General features: G+C 37.3%; 1 protein-coding gene across 1 annotated transcript; it reads left to right on the top strand.

The window, feature by feature from the left end:
• Positions 1-1,223: 1,223 nt before the first annotated feature.
• LOC114306468 (G-type lectin S-receptor-like serine/threonine-protein kinase LECRK3) lies at positions 1,224-3,900 on the top strand. Its single transcript, XM_028251706.2, has one exon. The coding sequence runs from the start codon at positions 1,357-1,359 to the stop codon at positions 3,778-3,780; it is 2,424 nt and encodes an 807-aa protein (XP_028107507.2). The 5' UTR covers positions 1,224-1,356; the 3' UTR covers positions 3,781-3,900.
• The last annotated feature ends 19,780 nt before the right edge of the window (positions 3,901-23,680 follow it).

Genomic DNA, 23,680 nt, shown 5'->3' with positions numbered 1-23,680 from the left:
CAAATTCCCAAACATGTCCATATCAAATCTCGAATCTGCAAAAAAATGAAACATTTAAAAAAAAAATGCCAGTTAGACAATTATTATCTTATTGATAAAATATACAATTTAACATGCATTTTTCGAATTAGTTTTCAAACCGGGATACTATTTTGAAAATGAAGATACTATTTTCTTCCGAAATTTTTTCTTTTCAGTAACAATTCCCTGCGCATTTCAATAACCTGTTCAATAAAATATCTATTAAAAATTAATACAAAAATCTGTTCATTTTCATAAACATCACAATCGAATTTTAGCACTATCCACAAAAATACAATATGAACTGCATGCGGATTATAAACATGTCTCATAATCACTACTACAAAAACAGATAAAGATCACACTTTTTTTGTGTGATGTATGTTATTTAATCACACATTTTAAGTTTTATTAAAGTGTGACCTTGAGAGTGTGATTAAAAGGGGTCATTTTTAATCACACTTTTTAAGTGTGATTTAAATTTTTTCCATGTCTAAAATGTTAATCCTCCCCACTTAGAGCATCTCCAACGGTAATAGGCATTTTACCTATCTAAACATTACTATAAAGTATACATTTTATTTTGCCTATCACCTGTTTCATATTTCTGCTCCAACCATGCTCTTTATTTTAACTATCCATCCAAATACTATTAATTTTATAAAATGTCACATCAGTAACAAAGATGGAGGGAAATAATCCTAATGATTAAATACATTTTGCCTAGCCTTGAAGGCTAGCTACATGTAGCTAGTGAATATGAGTTGAGCTAAAATGCCTAATTACATGCCTAGTGCATTGGAGTTGAAAAAAGTGAGTCATACTAGGCATTTTACCTAACAAGCATTATATGCCTAGTGCATTGGAGATGCTCTGTATTGATCTGTTCACTATACTAATTGATTCATAGCCGAGTTAATACCCAATTCACTATAGATATGATGAATTCACAACCAATATGATTATTATAAAAGCACTTTTCTCATTAATTCTTTAAAATTACAAGCTAACTAATTTTTATTTTTATTAATTACCATTCCATTAAAATTCGTCTTTTTTGTATTGAGCGTATCATGTGAGGTGAAAATAAGTCCAACATTATCAGAATTTATTTATTTTATAGACTTTTAATGGTCCAGGCAGCTACATGTGTGGCTCTGATAGAGTCATTAAAGAATGGTGACCAAAGACCAATAATGCTGTGGATGTAGAAGTTTTTGCCGAAAGGTACAGGTTGACTTCAAAGTCTTTTCCTTTGCCTCAAAAAACACTTTGATCTTTCTTTTTTTATTCATTCATTTCCATCTACCCAAATCGAGCTTGATCTATCAATCAATGGCTTGTGCTCTACCTCATCCACTCTTCCACTTCTTGTTACTCTTCCTCCTGCCATTTTCTATTGTTGCTCGGACTAATGGTACCGTGGCTGTGGGTACATCTATCACTGCAAATAACAAGGACACCCCATGGCTGTCACCCTCTGGTGTTTTTGCATTTGGGTTTAAACCACTTGAGGAAAAGAATCTCTTCTTGCTTTCCGTATGGTATTACAAAATACCAGACCAAACCATTGTCTGGTATGGGCATGATGGTGTCCCTGTCTCAATTGGATCCAAACTAGGCCTAACTGTTGACAGAGGGCTAGTGCTCAGTGACCCTCAAGGCAAAGAATTGTGGAACTCTCAGCTTATTCTCAACAATAATGTTGCTCATGGTTTTATGAATGATACTGGCAACTTTGTACTTGTGAGCAGCGATTCTGTCAATCCATGGGAGAGTTTCAAAAATCCAACTGATACCATGTTGCCTACACAGATCATGGAGTCCGGTGGGGTAATAGTTTCTCGCCTTTCGGAGACCAATTTCTCGCAGGGAAGATTTCAACTCCGTTTGCTCCAGGATGGGAATCTTGTCCTTAATACCAGAGACATCCCTTCCAATTTTGCTTATGACGCTTACTATAACAGCAGCACGTCTGATTACTCCAATTCGTCCAATTCTGGTTACCAAGTGATCTTCGACGACAAAGGAGTCATGTACATATTAAGAAGGAATAACGAAATATTCTATATCACACCACAAGGTATGTTGTTCCCAGCTACTGAATATTTTCACAGAGCAACTCTAGATTTTGATGGAGTTTTCACCCAATATTATCATCCGAAGACTTTCAATAGCAGTACAAAGTGGACTCGTATTTGGTCACAGCCCGATAATATATGTGTTGATATTGGTGGAGGTGAAGGCAGTGGGGCTTGTGGGTTTAACAGCATTTGCAGACTCAATGATAACCAAAGGCCAGATTGCAAATGCCCGCCAAGGTATTCCTTACTTGATCCAAACAATACGTATGGCAGCTGCAAGCCAAATTTCACACAAAGCTGTTTAGAAGATGACATCATGTCTGCGGAAGATATCTACGATTTTGAGACACTAATAAGTACTGATTGGCCAACATCTGACTATGAACATTTCAAGCCTGCCACTGAAGCGCAGTGCAAAAGGTCTTGCATCAATGACTGTTTTTGTGCTGTTGCCATTTTGGGAGAGGGTAGTTGCTGGAAGAAGAAGCTGCCACTTTCAAACGGGAGAGAGGACAATGTTGTTAATCGTCATGCTTTCTTGAAGTTTAGGAAAAGCAATCCTCGAACTCTTCCGTCTCCTCTGGTTCCAGAAACAAAGAAGAACCAGGGGACCTTAATTCTCGTTGGATCGGTTCTATTGGGTAGCTCTGTGTTCATCAATTTTGTATTGATTGGTGCTGTTTGCTTGGGCTTTTTCCTCATCCACCACAGGAAAAGCATAAAAAGTCATCATGGCAATCACGGTGCTGTGGAGACTAATCTTCGTTGTTTTACTTACGAAGAGCTTGTAGAAGCTACAAATGGTTTCAAGGAAGAACTGGGAAGCGGAGCTTTTGGTATTGTTTACAAGGGGGCAATACAAATGGGTTCCAGAGTTGTTGCAGTGAAGAAACTAGATAGGGTGGTTCAAGAGAAAGAGAAGGAATTCAAAACTGAAGTAAACGTAATTGGGCAGACACATCACAAGAATCTGGTTCGACTGCTCGGATTTTGTGACGAAGGACAACATCGGATGTTAGTGTACGAGTTCATGAGCAATGGGACTTTAGCAAGCTTTCTCTTTGGGGAAACGAAGCCAAGTTGGAACCAAAGGACCCAAATTGCATTGGGGATTGCCAGAGGACTTGTGTACCTGCATGAAGAATGTAGTACCCAGATCATCCATTGTGATATAAAGCCTCAGAACATACTTCTGGATGATTATTACAATGCTCGGATTTCTGACTTTGGGTTGGCTAAACTTCTGAAGTTGAATCAGAGTAAGACCAATCCTGCTACCATTAGAGGGACAAGAGGGTATGTTGCTGCGGAGTGGTTCAACAGTAATAATCCAATCACTGCAAAAGTTGATGTCTATAGCTATGGTGTGTTGCTACTGGAGATCATTTCTTGTCGAAAAAGCATCAGCGATATGGAGGTTGGTGAAGAAGAGAAAGGAATTCTGACTTATTGGGCTTGTGACTGCTTTCAGGAAGGAAGATTGGATACTTTGGTTGAAAACGATATGGAAGCGTTAAATGACTGGAAGAGGCTGGAGAGATTTCTGATGGTTGCCATTTGGTGTATTCAAGAAGATCCATCTCTGAGGCCTACAATGAGGAAGGTCACCCAGATGCTTGAAGGAGTTGTTGAAGTTGATGTGCCTCCATGTCCATCTCAAGTTTCTTTTTACTAGTTAGGCTTGCTTTTGTAGCTCTGCTATAGTGGTTCTGTTGTGTACGTTGTTCACTAAAAAATAATGTATGGTCATTCAGTTTGTGTGTTGTCTATATAGTGAGAGAGCTCTTTAATTGAACGGATATAGTATATGGTAAGCTAAGTTTTTGAGTACAGGCAAGTTCATCGTGTATTGGCAGGTTCTGTCTTGTGTTGTTCCTGTTATATGGCATAGACTCCCATGTATCTATCCATCTATCTATACTATCTATATAAGCAAATGTAGCAGTCTCTTAAAAAATTTCAAACTCTCAATCCTAATATCTCATTAAACTCTTTCCTACGTGGCACATCCATACTTCTCTCATTCTATTTTCCTATTTTCCTTCTTTTTTTTTAATCTTTTTTATTTCACTTTTTAATTACTTATGACATGGATATAAGAGATTTTCAAAATATTTAAAGATAAAAGATAAGTAATTCAAATTTTGTCATCAAAGAGTTTGATTCTAATTCAAATTTCTTTCTCAATTTATGTCTTACCCAAGGATATTTTAAAAAAAAAATAATAAATAAATTTATAAATCTCAAAACCCAACTTCCATGACAATATGAAATTAGGCAAAAAGATTGGAGAACAAAATAACATTGTAGAGAAATTAAACGGGTGATTTAACCAATTATGTAAGATTTTTGGCATCTTATGTGAAAAGAAGCACATGTTTTAAATCTCATATTGTGTTTTTTGCTCTCTTTTTCTTTTGCAATTTATCTAAGTTTCTCTTTCTATATTCTTATAATTTATTTTCAAATTTGCACTTGATTTTTTTTTTTTTTTAAATCTTTGTCTTATATTTACAGGATTTATTCTTTCTCTTGATTTTCAATTAAGTTTATTATTTTTTTTATTCGATTTCACTTTCTATATTCTTATAGTTTTTGATTTTTTCTTATTGTAATTAAGTAGTTTTAGAATACAAAATTTGTTTAAAATTATAGGTAGCAGACACAAAATAGAGTTAAAATTTGTATAATAAGATAATATATTTGCTTATTTTTTAACTACACAAAATTTAAATTTTAAGAAATTATAAGTGACACTTAAATCTTATCTAATTTTTAACATACTACCTCAATTTTTTAAAGTTTTTTTTTACAAATTTTAAAATTTTAAAAAATTATAAGTGACATGTCACTCTTATCCAATTTTTTAATTATTGCCCTCTCCAGTTCTTCTGTTATTAGAGTTATATTAGATTTTATTTTTCATTTCAAGTTTATCTTATCTTATTTTTGAATTTTTAAATTTCAACTTTTTTTTTTCAATTACTGAATTTCTCTCTACCTCTTTTTTCTAGGATTTATCTAATTTTCTTTTTTTTTTTATATTTTTATAGTTTATCTTTAAATTTAAACTTTTTTTATCTTATATTTACAGAATCCATTCTTACTCTTAATTTTCAGTTGAACTTTTTTTTTTCTAAAATTTATTTAATTAAATATAGTAAGATCACTCACAATAAGTCCACTTATTAAGACATACACGTAAGTACCCTATATATTATTTCAATACCCATCTAAATTAATATCATAGTATTTAATTGTTAATTTTTAACATATTCAACATTATTTATATTTCTCTATATTCAACATATTCAACATATTCAACATTATTTATATTATTAGAAAGTACTCACTGAATCTCTCTATATTTCAAAGGAAAGACTTAAAACAATTTTTGGGAACTTCCAAACCCTTATCCAACATTTAGTGGTGCTTTCAAGAAACACCACTTTTTTTTTTTTTGAAACTTCCAAACCCTTATCATACCAATTTTAGCCTTTTGGTTTAAAAAGAAAATTTCAGTATTCCACCAAATCAAAAAATCATTTGAAAATTCTCACCAAAATAAAAAAAAAATTAATCATTTGAAAAAGAAAAAAAAAATCATAGGGCGACCATTATTCCTAAAAAACCAAATATTGTCTTGAAACCACCAAATCCATTGTTTTAGGCTCAAAATGGAAGAAAATTGGGGGGAGGGGGGGGGGACAAAAGCACACAACTAAGAACACGAAAGCAAAGAGATGATAGAAATAAGAGATTAGATGAAGAAGAAGCAAAATAGTTGGAGAGAATAATGGCAAGGTTTTCCCATGGATCTTCCACTTTTACTCTCAAGGAGAAGGGAAATTAGTTCTTTCCTAAGAGTTATCTCTCCAAAATCCATTCCTTGTAAAGCTATGGGTGGGTGCTATTTATAGGCACCTCATGATGTAGGATGGAGCCCATGTGCACATGGGGAATATTCTCTCTAACCACCTTGTTCAAGGAGGTGAACTCTTCGAGGATGAGAAAAACTCCGAAGAGGAGATCAACCTTTCGGCGAACCTTTCTTCTTAGCCACACCTAACCAATGATCCCCAATCATCCCAAAGGGCTGAGGTAGTCCTAGAGGACCCCCCGCCACTAAATGATGCCAAGTCTCATGGACCCCCCGGGGTCGTGCCACCTCGACCCGGGTATAGGTTAGTTTAACCGAAGAGTGAATTTATCTCCACTCACTGTTCTCGGGATCGAGTCCTTTGTTCGAACTCCATTACGCCCATGGCTCCAGTGCGTAGATCCCAGAAAGCTCCGAGCCCACAAGTGTTCTGGCATTCACCAATGGAGTGGCTTCTAGATTGCGATCGAATCTGTTCGAAGCCTGAGTGCCTCGGATCTCTAGGCTTGCTCAATACCCTTTCGAGTCCGGGCCTGAGTAAGTCTTTAAGGTCATGGATCCGAACCATTTCAAGGCTTAGAGCGATTCGACCTGTTTCATGGTGATAAAACCGGGCCCACCAATCTTGGACTTGCTATAAATTTGGGCCCACCAATCTTGGACTATTGGGCCTAATTAATTTAGTAGGCTCAAATTAATTCCTCTTATACCAGACATAAAAAACTTGTCCATTCCTAATATAGTGTTTTTTAAAACGTTGCCTAACGTAAAATTTTAGTAACGCTATAAAAACATTATATTATAAACGCTGCAATAACCCATTTTTCTTGTATGGATGGTTTGGTGAAGTTGTGGCTACCATGGGCCTGGAATTCTTCATTTCAAGATTTTTCCTCACTATATGATCAGGTGAGAGAGATCCCTCATGTGACACAAACGAGTTTGAGATATTATCCAACCGTTATTATTGTTCTGGTGAACAGTTCGCTAGGTCTGAGAAGAAAGCTAATATAATATCAAGAATTGAACTTGGATATTGCCATTTTTAGCTAATATTTTATCAAAAATTTTAGGTCCCTTAGGTTTGAATTATCTACGTGGATTAATGGTTTTGAATAAGTCTTGGTGACTTTTAGGGTTGTTAACAGCCAGGATAATAGTTATTGTCACAATCTCATTCATGTCTACTGGTTCCCACTTCACCAAATCAAAATAGGTGAAAGATAGAGTTGCTACATATATATTAATGGTTTTGAATAAGTCTTGGTGACTTTTAGGGTTGTTAATAGCCAAGATAATAGGTATTGTCACAATCTCATTCATGTCTACTAGTTCCCACTTCACTAAATCAAAATAGGTGAAAGATAAAGTTGCTATATATATATATGGCCCTTCTTTTTCTACGTGGAACCTAGGTATCCACAAACTTTATGTTGGACAGTTCAGATTTTGCAAGGTACAAATTTTATTGTCAACTAACCTATTGAATCAAAGACTTCTTTGGTTTTCCAAAAATGAATTCATTTTCACATTTTCCCTATTTCTTTTCCTTTGCAAAATTATTAATCTTATAGTTAGCTTTCACCTATTCTTTCTGGAATTCTATTTTTGGCAAAGACACACTCATTGTTCACGATGCCATGTTTGACCCATGTACAGCTAGGTAAATCTGGGAAACCTAGAATTAGCATAGAAAAAAACACAGTGTATAGAACTGATAACAAAATTGTCACATAATACACCACTATGGGACCCACACATTGTCAGACCCCAGAAAATAGATGATATATTTTAAGAATTATACTTGTCAGTTCATATTTTTATACATGAATATGATAAAATTAAATGTTACAATTATTGAATCAACTTAATTTTTTTTCATAAATGATATACATGGAAGACCTTACAAAATGAATGGTTTAGATCATTGAAACATGGCCCATAGTGAGCCCACAAATCCAAACATGACTGTGAAGTTTAGATTTGAACTTAAAAAAAAAAAACCAACCTTAGATGAAATTATTCATAAAAACATTTTATTTCATCTCAATTTTATTTTCCTAATTTACAAAAATTGTATCTTATTCTTATATTTTTTTTAAAACTATATTGACTCTAAAAAGTAGACAAAAAATAGATTATCTTAATTAAAACAAATAATATATATATGTATATATAAAATATCCTATTTTACATATTTTTTAATCAATTAGATGGAGATAAGGTATTCAAAAATATGATGGCATCCTTTAGAGGTGATGGAAATATAATACTATACACACAGCGAAAAATAATATGGATTCAGACAAACCTTGCTGGTAAACAGAATGCACAATGAATCCAGCTTAGAAGGTGAATCACGTACTCTTGAATAATCTCGACAGCAATGGAGTAAAACTACTAGAGTTTTACCCACACCAATCACAGTACAAAGGCAAAATGGTTTATGAGAAGAGAGAACGCATGTTTTTTGTTATCTCAAAATACAAAACCCAAGGTCTATTTATAGAGGAGAGTTAGGAGACCCATAAGATAGATATATTATCCCATATAATATCTATTTTGTATCTATAATATCTAATCAATAATTATCATATATTATATTGACAATTATCCTATATCAAGATTATCCCATATCTTGATATATAATCTATTACTAATATTTGGATCTCTCCTAATCGGGCCATGCCACCATGGGCGACCCAATTGAGCCTGAGTTCTAAACCCGATCCCATTTCCAACATTTCACACTCAAACATGCACTGGCATGACACCGCGCCTTTTATATCTCAATCTACCTAATAAACACAGTCATACTTAGCCAATGGACCGTGCGATCGCTGAGGATACCTGCATGTGCGAGCTGTACACTAGAAACTCGACACGAGCCAACATAGAGACATCAACCCAAAGATTGTATCTCATATGCCCTAAATTCATCTAGTTACACCGAGTCAAGCATCTCTGATCCCTCAATGAGCAAGCCTTACTCCTCCAATCATGCTATGTATTCACACCCAATCTGCGTCCCATGTAGAGTGATGTGAGTTGTCGACAGTGATGTGAGTTGTCGACAGTGAATATAGAGCAGAGGTGTAATTTTAGACGATCTTCCTTTCGTCCTTATGTCACTTAGTTCGAAGTCAATTGCTTTCCTGGACATGTTCCTCAAAGTTGAATCATACATGACCACGGGCAACATACCAGAGTAGCTAACATTGACTTCTTACTTTATGACATAGTCTAAAAGTTGCTAAGGGTATAGTATAAATGTCAAAATTTAGAGCATATTTTTGACGTATTTAGACTCACACGATGAGGAAAAATTGGGATCCTTTCTTTCATCTCATTAATTGGTCGCCAAGCACATGTAGTATGAATACATGCTACGGTAGAATTACTCTTCTAAAGAGTGATGTCATCCTTCAAACACCGGACAGATCTTAGTTCAGTCACTAACTAGCGCACATGTCACTTTTCAAGCGCCTAACTTGAGTTCTTTATTCTGCCTCTATACAAGCGCTAAAATGAGATCTCGTATATGGCCATCATCTATAGGCACATCATGGAAAGCACAAATTTCCATCCATAGTCGGTCAAGCAACATGACCTCATCTTGGTAAACCAAGGCGACTTTAGCTGTGGATGATCTAAGTTAGAAACAACTCCCACTATGATCTAACAACCACATGTCTCATTTTTGCTCGCTCCATTGAGCGCCAAAAGCAATTGCTCGTGTGAGTGTGTTAATCTTGCCTATTAACATCAATCAATAAATCTGTATGTGCTCTTTCACAAGTCATATCCAAACACAAAAAAATAAATAGAACAAACATAAATATTGATTGCATAAATAATATCCCAAACATTGCAAAGTACATAAGTAATCATCCAAGTCAAAAAACACAGAAGTATCACTACCATCTATGTAAACCCAAAGACCTAACATGAGTACAATGAGCATCTCTCGAAATAGGTTTGGTCTGTGGGTCCTCAACCATACGACTAGTAGAAATGTGTTTTAAGACAACTTGCTTCTGTGCCACTATTTCTCTGATGAAGTTAAACTTTATGTCTATATGTTTGGTTCTTCTGTAATACTTAGGATCTTTGGCATAGGTGAATGCAGCCATGCTGTCACAATGAATAATGACAGGGTCTGAGGCTTCTGAGACTACTCCCAAATACTGTAAGAACCTTCATAACCAAACAACCTCCTGTACGGCAGCTGAGCATGCCACAAACTCTATCTCCATGGTAGATAGGGAAATACATGATTGCTTCTTACTGCTCCGGGTAATGGCTACACCACTGAGCAAGAATGCATATCCAGATGTGGACTTTCGCTCATCTATATCACTACCCCAATTAGCATCACTGTAGCCAACTAGGCGTAAATTCGTACTCTGGTAGCAAAGCATATAATCTGCAGTCCCTTTGAGGTAACGCAATATCCTCTTGACTACATGCCAATGAGCAAGTCGTAGATCGAACTAGTAACAACTTACCATTCCTATTGCATAACATATATCTAGTAGAGTACACATCATAGCGTACATCAAGCTTCCAACTGCATTAGCATAGGGCACTTGGGCCATCCTTTCTTTTTCTTCTAGAGTCTTTGGTCTCATATTAAGGCTTAGGCTCTCACCTTTAGCTAAAGAAGTGTCAATAGGTTTACAACTTTGCATCCGAAATCACTATAAGATATTCTTAATGTAAGTCTTTTCAAACAAACTGAGAAGTCTCTTAGAGCAGTCTCTCAGGGTCTTAACCCCGATTACATAGCTAGTTTCACCCATGTCCTTCATCTCGAAGGTTGAGGACATCCACCCTTTGGTGGGGCTAATCATCTTCTTATCATTTCCGGCCAATAGTATATCATCAACATATAATGACAAAATCAAAAAACTGTCATTGGATTGTTTGACATACACACAGTGGTCTTCATCGATCATCGTAAACCCATTGGTGATAATTGCTCGATGAAATCTCAAATACCACTGTCTAGATTATTTCTTTAAATCATAAATAGATCTTTGAAGCTTGCAAACTTTGCACTTCATCCCAGCTACTATAAAGCCCTCTAACTGATCCAAATAGATTTCTTCATTTAGTTCTCCATTGAGAAATACAATTTTAACATCCATCTGATATAGCTCAAGCTTCAACCGAGCTGCTATTGCCAAAATAAAGCGAATGGAGGCAAACCTTACTATGGGAGAAAAAGTTTTCTCATAGTCTACACCCTCCAATTGGGTGTAACCTTTTGCCACTAGGCAAGCTTTATGCCTTTCTATGGAACCATCTGCCTTACGTTTGATCTTGAGAACCCATTTGTTCCCAATGGTCTTGCGCCCAAGTGGCAAATCAACCAAGTCCCAAACATGGTTCTTTCTCATAGACTCTGTCTCATCAAGCATTGCAACTTTCCACTCATTACTCGTAGGAGATGCTAGAGCTTCTTTTACTGTTTTTGGCTCAACAATGTCACTTGGAGCATTCATGAATGCTTCTCTCTCAATCTTAAAACGACGACGAGGGATGGATCCACGCTCGCTTCTACAACTTTGAGGTTCTTGAGAATCCACATTTGCTAAACCTAGTCCATCAATGTCACTCCCATTGTCCCTAGGAGCTTGAGGGATTTCCTCATTCTCAACTAAGCTACTTGGTGTGCAATTTTGTGGTTCCTCCATCTCATAAAGATCTACATCTCTACTAACCTCACCTCTCCTAGGAAAATCTCCTTCTAGGAAATCCACATCACGCGACTCAATTTCAATCACACTCTCGTCCAGCTACTCTCCAATGAACACATTGCCCTTAGAATGCTGACAATAGCAAATGAAGATACACTTCTTTTCTCTAAGGCCTAACTTCTTATACTTATGAGAAGTGTCATGTGTGAAAGCTATTGAACCCCATGGCCACAATTTGTCCAAATTTGGCTTTTCGCCGGTCCATAATTCATAAAGGGGTTGAAGGTACTAATTTAGAAGGCACACGATTAAGGATGTAGGCCACAGTTAGCAAAGCATCTCCCCAATAGAAAATGGGAAGATTGGCTTGCGCCATCATCAATCTAACCATATCCAGCAGTGTTTAATTTCTTCTCTCCGTTACACCATTTTGTTGCGAAGGGCCAGAAATTGTCAACTGTCTAATTAGTCTTTTTGAATAGCTTAGATAGATATTCGCGGGCTCGATCTGTCCTTAAAGCCTTAATGCTTTTGTTTAATTGTTTCTCGACCTCTAAAACATAATGTCGAAAGCAATCCAATGCTTCTGACTTTTGAGAGATCAAATAGACATAACCAAAATCTTACAGTCATCGATAAATGTAAGAAAGTAAGGAGCTCCATTTTTTTCCTTAACATTCATTGGTCTGCATATGTCAGAGTGAATTAGCTGTAATGGAAAAGATACCCTTTTGGCTTTTCCAAATGGTTTTCTGGTTGCCTTGCCAGCAAGGCAATGCATACAAGTGGGTAGATTGACCCTAGTGAGTGGGCCTAAAAGGCCTTCTCTAGCTAACCTAATCATTCTGTCTTTCGCAATGTTGCCTGATCTAGCATGTCATTTAATACAATCATTATGAACATCACAATTAGACGTAATATATGAAATTGAGTCATTGACATTATTCAAACTAGAATTATTAACGTCTAGAACTAAAAAACCATCTAAAATAAAACCATTGCCATAATAAGTTGTTCTCAAAAAATGCTAACTTGTCCACTCTCTAATTGAAAATTAAAACCAAGACTCATCATGCTAATAACGGATAATAAGTTGTCGAATCTATGGAGCATAGAGTATGTCATGAAGATATAGAGTGCACCTACGTCACATTTCCAACTTGTAAGTGCCAATCCCATACACCTCCACACTAGATTCATTCCCCATGTACTGTTTGCTACCAGCTGGAACTCAATGATACTCAACAAACCCAACTCTGTCCCTCGCTACATGGTAGGTTGCTCTTGAGTCTACAACCCACAAATGAGTAGAGTGAGCAACTAAAACTTGACTAGAAACATAACAGTCAAAGCGAGAAAATAAATTAGGGAGTACCTTCTGTGAGAACCCGAATATATAAATCAAGTAAATAATTAAATAATAATAATTTTACAATGTCAAATATTCTAATGTTGAATCCTAAAGTGCAAATTAAATATTTGGAGGGGTCTTTTAACTCTTACCATTTGAGTTGCATATAACTTATGTACATGTTTTGTATATTTATTTATTTATTTGACCTATGTGTGCCCACCACTAGTATAAAATAAAATAAACTCAAACCCTACCCCCTTATTTGTTCACAACACTAGCAGCCCTAGCAGCCAGCCGTGGGTTTATGAAGGAAGGTGAGGGGTGATTCAATCATCAATATTATTGTTGTAGCCAAGAAGGAGAGCTTTGTGTGTGTTGTGCTATGTGGCCTCTTAGGTTTTCTTCTCTTCTTTCTTTGTTATTTATCCTTATTCTATTGTTATTTAATTCATTGATGGAGAGGTTGTAGGTGTATGTATTTTGTGTCTATATATATACTGATAAGAAATCTGAGGAGTTAAATTCATGTATAAAGAATGGGTGTAATTCTTAGTCTAAAAATTCTGTACAGAATCACAAACTTTAAAAATCAAGAAATCACATCAAATGAATGAATTTTGAACTAAATTTTTTACAGTAGATTAATTACATATTGAATTTCATATCTGAATTTTCTCATAATTTTTGGGAGTCAAAATCCATATAAAATGATGCATTCAAATCTGTCCAAAAAACTGGTTTTAAACAGTAAGTTTGGGAGTGTTTTTCTATTTGGGTATAAATCCGAAAATTATCAAATCAGTGTCATTAGAACCGGTTACGAGTCTAGCTTCGTAAATTTTGGCCTTGCATTGATTGCTCATGTATACTAAGAAAACCATTAATTTCTTTAAAGTGCTGCAGAAAACGACCTGTTTAGATATAATTAATTGTAGATAATTATTTCGATAAGCAAATCAAGTGAAACCATTTGGGTTTGAAACTTAGGATATATTAGTTGATATCTGGAGGGTTTTAGAATTTTTCGAACAACGTGAAGTGGGTTTTTAATTTTCAAAGTTAGCGAATAGATTGGGAAAATTAGTTTAAAATTCTGTTTTATCTTAAAGTTACTTTTAATTAAGTTTCGATTTGAACCCATGCCTTGGGTGATTTTAAACCTTGAAGAACATGAACTTAGGTAATATTTAAGAGAAACGGTGAGTTGGGTTGAGCCATGTTAGTGAGATTACTTAGTTCCTATTCTTTAGTATTTTGAAATTAGTAGTGACATGTAGTTTTTATACTTGGTTTAGGGCACTAGTTGGACTTTCATACTTTATTCGAGGATTATATTATTTCTTTTTCAGGTGAGTAGTTTCATGCTACATATTTTTATAAATGTTCCCCTACCCTAAACTGTTGAAAAATTAAATTGTTGTTTCAAGACTAAACTGTTCTGATAAATTATTATATTATCAATGGAATCAAATTATTTCTTAAACATGTGTGAACTTGGCATAATGTAAGCTATTTGTTTTGGTATCATTTTTATAATGATGAACTACCATGTTTTGCAAAACTGATGTGTATTGATTATTGGGACCATCTGTGTATTTAGTCCAGGAAAATTATTCCACTATGTGTGGTGATTCTGCCCACTAGGGAATAGATTCGGGTTGGGCCGTGATGACTCTAGTGCTCAACGATTGTAAGGAAAAGACTTATGTTAAGCTAGGTGACCTTCAATCGAATTGTCTTAGAGAAAAGGCCCAGGTTGCCACCCTGAGGATGACCCTTTGTTCGGTATTGGATTCAACGAGGCTTATAACCTTGAGAATTGTGTGGCATATTATTTGTTATTTCTTGGTACCCAAAAAAGTATTTGTGTTCATGTTGTAATATGTTTTAAGTGAAAAATGTCATTTATCATGTTCTTAAGAGACATGAGTATTTAATTATTGAACTGTGGAACATTTTTTTTTAAATAGATTCACTTTACCAAACTATATGTCAATCTAGTTTCTGTGATATATGTCTTGTTTTGGAATTGATCCATGTTTTCAAAACTATATATACTATCCATGTTGCTACTCACTGAGCTATCAGCTGACTTAGTTGTTTACCGTTTCCAGGTGTTAGAAAGACTTAGAGTGGACTCATGGCATAGCAGGGACTCGATGGCATGGACCTCTAGGACATTCATTTATTTTAGAGTGTTATGTCGAGTTTGTGCATATTTATTTTTATTGGGGTTCATTTAGGATTATTTTGATATGTGGGCTGTTTATATTGCATAAGTTTGGATGGTTTTGATTACGGTTGATTTTGCCGTTCATAATTGTGGCATGTCACTTGTAGCACTTGAGTCCTTTAAAGCTTTTGGTAAATGTATTTGAACCCTTTATTTTATTTTGGGATTCTTTGGTGTTGTTGTACCTTAGTTTTGGAGGTGCACAAATTGATTTAAACTTGTTGGGATTGCTCATTCACCCTCGTTCGCTTTGAAAAGTTGTTTAGAAACTTAAAAATCAAGTTCTGGGGTCGACACCGGTCTTGGTGGTGTCGACACCTTCTCTTTTAGTTGGCCACAAGGGTCGACCCCAATCTGGGAAAGGTCGGCCCATGTTCTGAATTTGTTCACTGCATTTTGGTGTCGACACCAGCCTTGGTGGTGTCAACACCTTCTTTTTTTGGTTGGCCGCAAGGGTCGACACCAATCTGTGGAAGGGTCGACCCTTGTTCTGAAATTGCCCACTGCATTTTGGTGTCGACACCAGCTTAGGGAAGGGTTGACACCTTCAGTGTAGTCACACTTAGTGTTCCAGATTTCTTCTTAGGTGTCAACACCTATATTGCAGAGGATCGACACCTCCTACTTTTTCCCAAATTTTTCTACCGGTTTGAGCCTACTTTTTGAGGATATTTTGACTAGATATTTTGAGTTAACTTTGGGGCTTATATCTATTTTTGACCTAGTACTATATAAAGGCCCTCACTTGACCTTTTCTTTCACTTTTTCTTCCCTTTCTTCCCTCTAAACCGTGAAAAACCTTCTCTTTCTCTTTCTCTCAAAAGGCACTTTTCACTCAAAGATCCTTAGATCTACTTGCTTGAAGACCTCTACTCACCGTGCTCTTTTGAGATAAAGTGTAGAGCTTGTCGAGGGCTTCATTTTGATCGGAGCAAAGCTTGGTTTCTCCTCCGTCGACTTTTGAGTTTTTCTTCATTCTTCCTCTTCTAAGCTTGAGGTAGGGATAATCTACTCCTTTTTATGAGTTTTAACATAAGTTTTAGTCATTTTGTATAAGTGGTGAAATATGGGAATTTTGGAAAGTTAGGGTTTGGTTTGAAGCTATAAAAGTGGGGTTTTATATATATGGGACTCCTTGTGTCTATGAGACCCTGATAATGTACTAGTTGTCTATAATGGGTGAATTTGGCCTTGAGAGCAATATTCATGGATAAGGGAAAAATTGCCCTAAGTGGGAATTAAATAAATTATTTAATAGAAATATGAAATTGGTTTGGAAATAATGAAATTGGGAAAGATTTAGATTTAATGGTGTAGTTGGATTGGTAATCACTCACCAATGGGAAATGTGATAATTTATCTGTTTGATGAATTTATTTATCTATTTAGAAATAACTGTTTTGGGCTATTGGTGGAGGATAGCTATGATTGTTGTAGAATTGTATGACGATTAGGTGAATCGAAACTAATCTACTGAGTTATGTCATTGAATATGACGGTTGGATTAACACATTGAATATGTGCCTAAATTGATCATTGTATATGATAAAGTGTTTATATACATTGCATATGTATATTTGTGTGGGAGGAGATAGGGGATGTACTCCATTGTGTGAGAGGAGATAGGGGATGTACTCCACTGTTTGGGAGGAGATAGGGGATGGACTCCATTGATAATTAAGTTGGCTGGAGTGTCCAGAGTGAAAGTCCTGGAATCTTATATACATCTGAATGATGTTGATTAATTGAAGTGTTGTCTTTATGAGTTGTAATCTCATTTGAAATTGTTGATGATGGAAGTGTTGATAATACGAGTTGTAGTCTCATTTTGAATTGTTTGGATGAATAATGTACCATGTTGACGAATTGATTTAGATAAAGGAATGCAAATGGATATATGGAAACCAATGTGGATTGATTATGAGAAATGATTGAGATAGTTTTGAATTGTAGAACATTTATCAAATGCTAATGCTTTACTTAATTCTCATATTATGTTTAGCATATCTCTATTGGGCTTTGGCTCACCCTATATGGGATACCATTTTTCAGGTACAGGTGGCATGTCACCTCCAAGGAGTTAGCTTGGGAGGTTGTGGGGCTGAAGTCTCCATTTTGGTTGTTTTATTTTATGTTATATGTTTTATATCTAAGCAGAGGGCCTTAAAATTGTAAAGGGCTTCTGACCTTCTTTTGTTGAAACCAAGTGTTGACTTGGAAAATTGTAAGCCCGTAGGGCATTTACTTTTGTTGTCAACATGTAGTACCTTTTGTAGAAAGCACTCTGATGAATGAACATATCTTATTTTCCTATGTCTATGGATAATATGAATGAATGATTTATGGTTTTATTTTGAGGGCGTTACATCACTGGATTGAGTTTTTGTCACGACCCATTCCGCCCCTAGTAGAATGGTGCCATGATGGCCAGTAATCCGAGATTACTGAAGGCCAACTTTCAAAATACACACACAATCAGAGTATTACATATGGGGCTTACAAATGCGGAAGCAATAAATTCAAAGCTAAGTAGTCCAAAAGAGCAGTGCATAAGTTAAATGGAATGGCATACATCTTTACACAGCTTTAATACAACAAAATGAAGTACAAAAATACATCTTGACCAAAAGGCTTCTCAGCCATCAAATACAAAATACAATGAAATACAACCAAGAAGCATAATCTTCAAGATGCTGCAAACGTGCAAAATCCAAAACAAGTGGCAAGTACATCTAGGCGTCACCGCCGTCCTGCTCGTCACCTACATATATATAGAGAGCGGTGAGCTTGGATACTCAGTGAATGGTATAAATAATAAAGGGGTTTACATGACTGGTATTCAAGATCTTTATCAAACGATACATAACGTAATTAGTGCAAGTCAAAGAATGAACCAAGTCCATCTAGCAAATCTGTCAAGCTTCAAGGGATGCTTATTAGCATCATTATAATACAAGTGATGACATCTCGGACAAACAAACCCACGCGGTAAACCGTCAGTGGCAAACAAGGCAAGACAAGAGAGATATCTCAATTCAATGGTGCAGTCACATTATAGTCCCCTGACACTAAGGACTTGTGCTACAAATGCTTAAAGTCCCCTAGCACGTACGGACTTCCAAACTTTGTGCTGCAAATGCTTAGAGTCCTCCAGCACGTAACGACTTCCAAACTTTGTGCTGCAAATGCTTAGAGTCCTCCAGCACGTAAGGACTTTCCAAGAATGTCATCAAAACAAGATAGTACATATTTTCCAACTAGGAATAACCATTCATGCTTACAAATACTTTTCAAAACAAGGAAAAACAGGGCTTTTATCAAAGCATTATAACATAGTTTTATTAAAAAAACCACTCACATAGTTCTTCAAACGTCGGGGTCGAGGCAAGTCCAAGTCCTACAAACACATGGCAAAGTCTATTGAATGCACTTCTCAAAACAAGTCTTGCATGCATGCAAATGACCTCGGCATTCTTCAAAAACTAAGTCAAATTAAAACAAAACACAGTTTCATATCTCGGGAAAACATGCTGGGTAACTACGAGGTCTACGCCGAGGTCCCACACCTCCTTGCCGAGGTGTGGCCTCGATGGCCACATTCAAGGAAATGAAGTCGGGAAAATCTGGGTTTCCCTCTCTTGAAGAACATGACGAACATGAAGAACATGAACATGAGGAAGATGAATGCAAGGATCATAAATTGCTATTACAAAATCTGAGATTTCATGCTATGAATTCAAAAACATGGACCTGGGTACCGATATTCAAGGATCTTGTGAGAACAAACACAAAAACATGAATCTTAATGCAAACTTTCGAATCAAACAAGACTTTTTCTTCAAGAATACATGAACACTATTTCCTCTTTCTAAAACCAACTTTAAATCAATACATGTCGTGCATAATAGGTTCAATCGTGCAATGCAGCTAGATAAACATAAGGAACAACAAGAGTAAATCAAGAATCTAACCTCAATACACGAATCTAATGGGTTGATCTCTAGGAATCAAGCTCGAAAGCCCACTCTCTGACTCTAAAACTTCTTCTTCTTCCTAGAGCTTCTCTCTCTCTACAAGGCAAAGATATAATACAAAAATGTATATTTTATGGGTCTGTCGGTTGACTTAACCCTCTGCAGGGGTACGTGGCAACGACTGGTTGGCTCTACTCAGAAAGGTGACTGAGTGAAAAGACAAGACTATGACAAAGTGTACTCAACAAGCTAGGCGGCAAGAGCACTCCGACAAGTAACGACATCAGCTAACAACAAGACTTCGGCAAGCAAAGGGCAAGGACATCGGCTAGAAAGGACAACAATTGGCCTAGCTGTGCCACACCTTGGCCTAGATGTGCCACACCTCGGTCTAGGTCGTACCAATCCAGGAGTAAGGTCACTTGGGTTCAAGGGTAACATCTCGGCCTAGATAATACACATCTCGGCCTCGGTGATGAACACCTCGGCCTAAATAGTGACATCTTGGCCAACATGTCAGAGCGAAGGTGGAGTCAACCAAAGAAAATTCCAAGATGGTCTTAGATGCAAGAGGTTCAAAACTGACCTAGGCTCAGGGTGACCTCGGCTAAACTCACACTGAGTAAGGTACAAGGCATGCTATAACACTTAAGCGAACAAGGACAAGACTTGAAATGCAAGCTTAACAAGACAGAATCATATGAATGCATATGAGTATGGTTAGGACAGTGTGAGAGTTATTATATCCTACCCCCCTTAAAGAAGTTTGGTCCCCAAACTTGAGTTACCTCGATTCAAGAATAGCTCCGGATATCGGACTTTCATTTCTTCTTCCATTTCTCATGTAGCATCCCTGCCGTAATGCTCTTTCCATTCAATTTTCACCATCGGTATTGCCTTGTTTCTCAATTGTCTCACTTGTCTATCGATAATACGCATCGGCTTTTCTTCATAGCTTAAGTCTTCGTCAACCACAATCCCAAAATGATCAATCACGTGCAGTGGATCCCGAACATACTTCCTCAACATCGCGATATGGAACACATTATGGACTTGACTTAACCTCGGCGGCAAAGCAAGTCTGTAGGCAACCGGGTTAATTTTCTCAAGGATTTCAAATGGCCCAATGTAACGGGATGCCAATTTACCCTTCTTACCGAATCTTGAAACTCCTTTCATCAGCGAAATCTTCAGGAATAAATGATCCCCAACTTCAAATTCCAACTCTCTTCTTCTCTGATCGGCATACCTCTTCTGCTGACTCTGAGCAGTTTTGATCCTTTGTCGAATGAGCTTAATCTTCTCGATTGTCCTTTAAACTAGATCGGGGCCGATCAAAGCTGTGTCTCCTACCTCGGTCCAACATATCGGCGATCTGCACTTTCTTCCATACAAAGCTTCATATGACGCCATGCCAATGCTGGCTTGATAACTGTTGTTGTAAGCGAATTCTACTAATGGCAAATGCACTTCCCAACTTCCCTTGAAGTCCAATACACATAGTCTAAGCATATCTTCAAGTGTCTGAATTGTTCTCTCTGTTTGACCATCGGTCTGAGGATGAAAAGCCGTACTAAACCTTAATTTGGTCCCCAAAGCCCTTTGTAAACTCTGCCAAAATCTAGAAACAAACTTTGGATCTTAGTCTGACGTAATGGACATCGGCACACCATGAAGTCTAACAATCTCATTCATATACAACACAGCAAGTCGATCGGCATTAAACGAAGTCTTAACAGGCAAGAAGTGTGCTGACTTAGTTAATCTGTCGATTATAACCCAGATCGAATCCATCCCTTTCTGTGTCTTCGGCAAACCAATCACAAAGTCCATGGAGATGTGTTCCCATTTCCACTCAGGAATCGGCAAAGGTTGGAGAAGTCCTGCTGGCCTCTGATGTTCTGCCTTCACTTGTTGACAATACAAACACTGGGACACGAACTCGGCTATCTCTCTTTTCATACTCGGGCGCCAAAAAGTCTGTTTTACATCTTGATACATCTTGGTGTTCCCTGGATGAACTGCAAATCTGGATCCATGAGAGTCTTGCAAAATCTTTCCCTTCAACTCTGGGACGTCGGCCACGCACAATCTTCTTTCAAACTTAAGCACTCCATTCTCAAGAGTGTAACCTGACCTCGGCCTGGTGATAATCTCGTCGGCTACCTTCTTCAGGAATTCATCCTCCATTTGCCTTGCCTTTACTTCCCCAATAGTAGTCGGCTCCACTGCAATCACGGCTAGGCATGCCAAACTTCCCGCTGACTTTCTACTCAATGCGTCGGCTACCGAGTTTGCTTTACCTGGGTGATACTGAATTTGCATGTCGTAATCCTTCAATAATTCAAGCCATCTTCTCTGCCTCAAATTTAGTTCCTTTTGAGTGAACAAGTACTTCAAACTCTTGTGATCTGTAAAAACTTGGCAAGAGGCTCCATACAAGTAGTGACGCCAAATCTTCAAAGTAAACACCACGGCTGCTAGCTCTAGATCGTGGGTTGGATAGTTCTTTTCATGAAGTTTCAACTGACGAGATGCATATGCTATGACTTTGCCCCCTTGCATTAATACACAACCCAAACCCTTATGTAAAGCATCACTGAAAATCTGAAATTCCTCATTACCTGATGGAAGTACAAGAACTGGTGTCGTAACTAACCTCGTCTTCAACTCTTGGAAGGCTGATTCTCTATCATCGGTCCATTCATATGTTGTTCCCTTCTTAGTTAGTTGTGTCAATGGTACTGCAATCCTTGAGAAGTCCTTCACAAACTTTCTGTAATAACCTGCCAAGCCCAGAAAACTATGAACCTCGAACACGTTGGTTGGCGTCGGCCAATTCACAATGGCTTCGATCTTACTGGGATCAACTGATATACCCTCTTCATTAATCACATGCCCTAAAAATGAGATGCTGAAAAGCCAAAACTCGCACTTGCTCAACTTGGCGTACAACTTCTTGTCTCTCAAGATTTGCAGGGCAAGTCTCAGTTGATTCTTGTGCTCAATTGTACTCTTAGAATAGATTAATATGTCGTCAATAAAAAAAACTATGAACTCATCTAGATACGACTTAAAGACTCTGTTCATCAAGTCCATGAATGCTGCAGGAGCATTGGTCACTCCGAAAGGCATTACCAAAAATTCGTAGTGGCCATACCTTGTCCGAAAAGCAGTCTTCTCAATATCCTCGGCTTTAACTTTCAGCTGATGGTAGCCCGACCTAAGGTCAATCTTGGAAAAGACTCGTGCTCCTTGTAGTTGATCAAGCAAATCATCAATCCTAGGCAATGGGCACTTGTTCTTAATGGTTACCTTATTAAGTTCTCTGTAATCAATGCAAAGGCGAAGTGTGCCATCCTTTTTCTTAACAAACAGAACGGGTGCCCCCCATGGTGAAGTGCTCGGCCTAATGAATCCCTTATCCAACAATTCTTGTAATTGAAGTTTCAGTTCCCTAAGTTCAGCTGGGGCCATCTGTAACAAGCCCGCGGGGGACCTCGCTACAGCTCGGACTCGATTTTGTAGTCACGGTTCTAAGTCTGAACCGAAGAGTCCAAATCCGGCAAATCGTTTTGAGAAAACAGATTTTTTTGAAAGAAGTGCCAAACATGGACTGCTTTGCCAGATACGGAGTCGCCACCTAAATATTTTATTTTGGGAAATTTAGGAAACCCTGACTTGGTGCCGAAAGGCCACGTGTCCGTCATCACCAAAGTTGCCTCGGCTCGGGAACTTGGGTACGATTGAGGAAGGTCACTTCGTGAGCACCCCCGCTCGCCCGGTCATAGACCGGCCTCTACTAACCATGATATCTATTTTTGAAAACATTGTTTGTTCTTATTCCGGTTATTAGCCTAGGTTACTATGTGATGCGCACAACATACAAGTATAGACTGAGTCGCCTGAATTGGAACAAAAACATTTCATGTTCGCTTTTTGAAAATGGTTTGCTACCCGCAGGTAGGCTTGAAACATTTGATGATTTACTCCAATTCAGATAACCCAGCCTTCACCCACAGGCATTCAGGCAGTTATATCACATAAGCAATTAGCCTCATGGCAAGCATGCTATTCATGGCATTTACTCACACGCATGCAAGGATGCTAAAGCATAAAACTCACCGGGTACTCCAAGCCAAAACAAAATTTACATTAGACATCATGCATGATCCTAAATATACAGAAATGCCTAATGCAACACATGCAAAAATGCAACTATAGCAGGCTCGGCTATTCTAAGATGGCATATGAAATGCTATAACTATCATGTATTCAATTTGGAATTGAAAGTACAATGTAGTTAGTATGGTGCGCCGAGCCCGGTGCATGCAAGACAGATGAACGAATGCAAACATGCTATCATACTGTATGCTAATTGAAACATGCCCTAATCTAACCATCGTAAGCTGGTAAATAAAAGGGAAGAAAG

This window comes from Camellia sinensis, unplaced genomic scaffold, assembly GCF_055761805.1.
Source record: "Camellia sinensis isolate YWXY unplaced genomic scaffold, ASM5576180v1 Unanchor1, whole genome shotgun sequence".
NCBI lineage: Eukaryota > Viridiplantae > Streptophyta > Magnoliopsida > Ericales > Theaceae > Camellia > Camellia sinensis.
This window is presented reverse-complemented; position numbering and strand designations above follow the sequence as displayed.